We start from the raw sequence: 4,096 nt of genomic DNA on the forward strand, positions 1-4,096 counted from the left end.
CTTCAGTCCAATCTTGTGCAGCTTGGTTTAGCAATCAGTACAAGCCCACAATGACTCCTGGGGTTCATCGGGGATCTGCTTCATATTTCCAGTTTATTTTAATGTAAACAAAAACAAATAGAAATCTAACAGCACACAGATGAAACTCTGTAGAGATTTCGCATGTCTTTCCAACCCACTGCTGTCAGACTCCACAACAAAGACTTTAACTGATCAAACACACACACCCACACATGTGCAATAACACTAAGTGCAATACTCCTTTCTGGCATCGTTGTATTTTTACTCAGTTGTGTACAACATTTTATTCTATTTTTATCCTATTGTATATTTTATTCTACTGTATATAGTATTTGATTTTATTCTATTCTGTACAGTTGTGTACTGTATTTATTCTTATTGTAGTCTAATTATTGCTTCAGAACTTTTGCACTGTCCACTTCCTGCTGTGACAAAACAAATTTCCCACGTGTGGGACTACTAAAGGTCATGTTATCTTATCTTATTTAAACATGGTGAAGGTGTTGATGAACTTACAGTGATTACATGGTTTCACACACAATCACCTGCCAATCAACTTTAAATGACATAAATACAGATGCAATTAAACTGCACATGAATCCCATAAACATGAAGCTCTGACCTCCTACATGACTGAAGGACTTCAGGTTTATCAGTGACTGAATCAGTTGATCCTAACAGCTCCCATCGTGACAGACAGATAAATAAATCTACAACATTAAACACTAGAAATGAAATATATTAGCAAGACCTTCATAAAACCTGCGTTTAAAGTGATTCACATTCATGTGCTCAGACTGTCTCTACTGCCGGCATGACAGGCAGTAAATTGAGGATTTGATCTGTTTAGAAGCTCAGGCCTGCAGTCTGTCACATCAAAGTCAAGCCAATGTACGCTTTATTGTCATCTCCGCTATATACAGTACAGTATCTAGAGATGAGATGATGAGGCTCCAGTTACATTCAGTGCAATCCCCCCCCCCCAAAGAAATAATAATATAAGAAGAATGAAAAAATAAATATACACTTTAAGACTTGGAGGTAAATGTATTAATAACAATTTACAATTTGAATGATTTAAAGTGACCTTGAAGTGATTTAAAGTGACCAGCGTAGCAGCTTGTAAACATGAGCAGAGTTCTTGAGTGTAAGGATTGTCCATAGAGCAGCATCTGCATTACAAAGGCAGTGGTATGTGGAGTGCAATAGAGTTAGGTAACGGTTTGTGTGGGTGTGGGTGGTGGGGGGGAGTGGGAGAGCCGGTAGTGAGTTCAAGAGTCTGATGGCTTGTGGGAAAAAGCTACTTCGCAGCCTGGAGGATTGGGCCCCAATGCTGCGATAGCGTCGGCCAGACGGGAGGAGAGAAAAGAGTGCGTGTGAGGGAGAGAGATGTTCCAGTGATCTTGGCAGCTGCTTTAACAATCCGTTGTAGCTGGATGAGATTGCCGAACCACACGGAGATGCAGCTGGTCAGAACACTCTCTATGGTGCTCCTGTAGAACACGGTGAGGATGGGAAGAGGAAGGCTGGCCCGCTTCAGGCGTCTCAGGAAGTGGAGGCGCTGCTAGGCTATTTTGGTGATGGAGGTGGTGTTGGTGGTCTCGCTGCACCAGAACGCCAGCTGCTCAAACTCATCTCTGTACGCCGACTCGTCGTCGTTGCTGATGAGCGAACCTGATGATGTGGTTGGAGCTGTGTAGAGCAGTGCAGTGTCAGGACAGCGAACAACAGCGGGGTGAGAACACAGCCTCGAGGAGCTCCTGTTCTCAGTCTGATGGTGCTGGAGATGTTGTCGCCGATTCTGAAGAGCTGTCTCGGTTTTACTGACCTGCTGGGAGGCAGATGTTCAATCTTCAATCTTAAGCAGAATATCCAGTGATGAGCAGCTTCTTTGTACTTCCCGTTTCACTGTTGTTTCTTCTCCCAGCAGATGACTTTCTTATTTTGGAATCATATAGTATATGTGAGGAAACCTGCTGTAAACTGCAGTCTGTGCACTTAATACACAATGAAAATATATATTTTATGTTAATAGAATAAGATGTGTAAAAGGACTTTGATGTGTGTGAGTGACTTCTATTGTTATATCATACACTGATTAGTTTTCTCTGAAATCTAAACAGAAGAAACAAAGAGGTATTTACCCTCCGCCTCTTCCTATAACTGTACAAATATTATATTTTATTATAACTGTCTTGTTAAACAGAATTCAGATGGTGGCGACAGTCTCACCCTGGCGGTTCAGCTCCTTTCCCTCGTCCATCAGGTCAGAGGTCATTTCACTGTCTTCCATAAACTGCTGGAAGCCCAGAAGATTAAGGCAGCGGGTCCTTAAACTGAAGAGAACATTGATTACGACACAGAATCACAAACATAATTACATACAGTACTGTGCAAAGCTTTCATCAATCAACAAAATGCAGTGAATGAACAAAAGAGAAATCTAAATCACGTCGCATTTTGAAGGAACTCAGCTGGTCGGTTGTTCCAAAGATCTTGGAGAACTAACCACAGATTTTCTGTGGATACAGGCTTCCTCAACCCCTTCTGTCTCTTCATGTAATCCCAGACACATTCGATGATGTTAAGATCAGAGCTCTGTGGGGGCCGTACCATCACTTCCAGTACTTCTTGTTCTTCTTTACACTGAAGATAGTTCCTAATGACTTTGGCTGTGTGTTTGGGGTCGTTGTCCTGCTGTAGAATACATTTGGGGTTAATAAACAATCATTAATCATTCATGAACTGAATTGAATGGAATGAATTGAACTGGAGATTGCTATACATGCATTTATTTCCTCACGCTTGGACTACTGTAACTCACTGTTGATGTATCTAAGCAAAGGTTCTCTGGATCGTCTGCAGGTTGTGCAAAACGCTGCCGCTAGGGTTTTGACAAAATCTGTATTCACATGTGACACCGTTGCTATCTCAGCTACACTGGCTTCCTGTTGAATTCAGAGGCCATTTTAAGATCCTGGTCTTGACTTTTAGATCAGAGATGTTGGCACCAGCCTACATCTCTGATCTGCTACAGCCCTACGTCCCTAGACTGTGGAACTCTCTCCCCCAAACCTTAAGAATTGTGGATGGAGTAGTTGTTTTTAAAAAAAACTGCTTTTGGTTAATTTTGCCTGTTTTAAATTGTCTGTTTGATATTGTCTGTTTTACCTTTTTATGACTGGTTATCTTATGTGCAGCACTTTATGACTCTGTCTAGAAAGGCGCTATATATATATATAGTATATATATAATTTTATTTACTTATTTATTTTTCTGAACGCATTCTATGTTTACAGCGTTGTTGCATACCTGCCTAAACCTTTGGCACACTACTGTATATGTAACCGCTGTGTTCCTGCATTGTGTTCCTGCGATGAAAGGTAAAAAGAATGAAAGACCTCCAAGTAATTAACTTGCCCGCTCCAGTTCCTCTCCTACAGGGAATTGTAGAAAAGGGGAGAGGCCAAAGGGGTACCCCAAATTTAAAGGGTTGCACCAAAAAGGTGTAACAGCAGGTGTGTTACACAGTGTGGGTATTTACAGAGGTGTGAGCAGTCTGCAGCTTGTTGTGGTGGGAGATGGCCGAGTCCATGTGGATCAAACAGGGGAGGAGTGAGACGACAGGACAGCCTGCAGGAGGAAAACACCACAAAGTCACAAAACCTCCATCAAGTTGACTCCTCCATTATCTCCGGGTCAACATCTGGGTCACATGATATGTTGTTTAATAACACGTTGACTCACTGCACAACTCTGTAGTTTGTGTGCTTTAAGAAAAATAAGAGGAGACTTTAAGGTCTTTTGAAACAGTACAAATGTTCGCCCTGTATATGAGGAGGAACATTCCCGAAAGAAACACGTGTACTTGTGTCTTCTCTTGGTTTACAGGGATGTGTTTCCTCACGCTTTCAGAACCCTTTCAAGTACCCTCACAGAGTGGAGTGTCTTTTAACATGATGAACTAGAGACTCACACAACCGCAGGTTACATCAAGCACTGCATGGACACTGTCTCCACGGAAAAGCCTGTCCTGCTCTACCCCAAACGTAAACCCTGGATGACGAGTAAGGTT

The 4,096-nt window shown here is 42.0% G+C and overlaps 1 protein-coding gene across 6 annotated transcripts; it reads right to left on the reverse strand.

The window, feature by feature from the left end:
* Nucleotides 1-1,061: 1,061 nt before the first annotated feature.
* On the reverse strand, nt 1,062-3,818 carry LOC134632140 (G-protein coupled receptor-associated protein LMBRD2B-like). Of its 6 annotated transcripts, XM_063480756.1 has the most exons (5): nt 3,566-3,818; nt 2,474-2,718; nt 2,254-2,357; nt 1,850-1,959; nt 1,062-1,713 (listed from the first exon to the last, which is right to left on the reverse strand). In XM_063480756.1, exons 1-4 carry the CDS (start codon nt 3,614-3,616, stop codon nt 1,868-1,870), a joined length of 492 nt encoding a protein of 163 aa, XP_063336826.1. In that variant the 5' UTR covers nt 3,617-3,818; the 3' UTR covers nt 1,062-1,713; nt 1,850-1,867. The 6 variants fall into 6 exon arrangements, 5 of the variants coding, with proteins under 5 accessions (XP_063336826.1, XP_063336828.1, XP_063336831.1 ...); XR_010573757.1 differs by having other exon boundaries at nt 1,062-1,955; nt 2,531-2,718; XM_063480758.1 differs by having other exon boundaries at nt 1,062-1,959; nt 2,531-2,718.
* Nucleotides 3,819-4,096: the final 278 nt, after the last annotated feature.

Source organism: Pelmatolapia mariae, linkage group LG7, assembly GCF_036321145.2.
Source record: "Pelmatolapia mariae isolate MD_Pm_ZW linkage group LG7, Pm_UMD_F_2, whole genome shotgun sequence".
Classification (NCBI taxonomy): Eukaryota; Metazoa; Chordata; class Actinopteri; order Cichliformes; family Cichlidae; genus Pelmatolapia; species Pelmatolapia mariae.

Excerpts from the sequence above, each read along its gene's own strand:
- LOC134632140 (XM_063480756.1), bottom strand. The coding sequence starts at position 3,616 with ATGGACTCGGCCATCTCCCACCACAACAAGCTGCAGACTGCTCACACC. Across the intron at positions 2,719-3,565 it reads TGCAGACTGCTCACACCTCT|CAGGACAACGACCCCAAACA; the intron begins GTAAATACCCAC and ends TGTATTCTACAG. Across the intron at positions 1,960-2,253 it reads AAAGGAGCTGAACCGCCAGG|AAAGTCATCTGCTGGGAGAA; the intron begins GTGAGACTGTCG and ends TTCCAAAATAAG.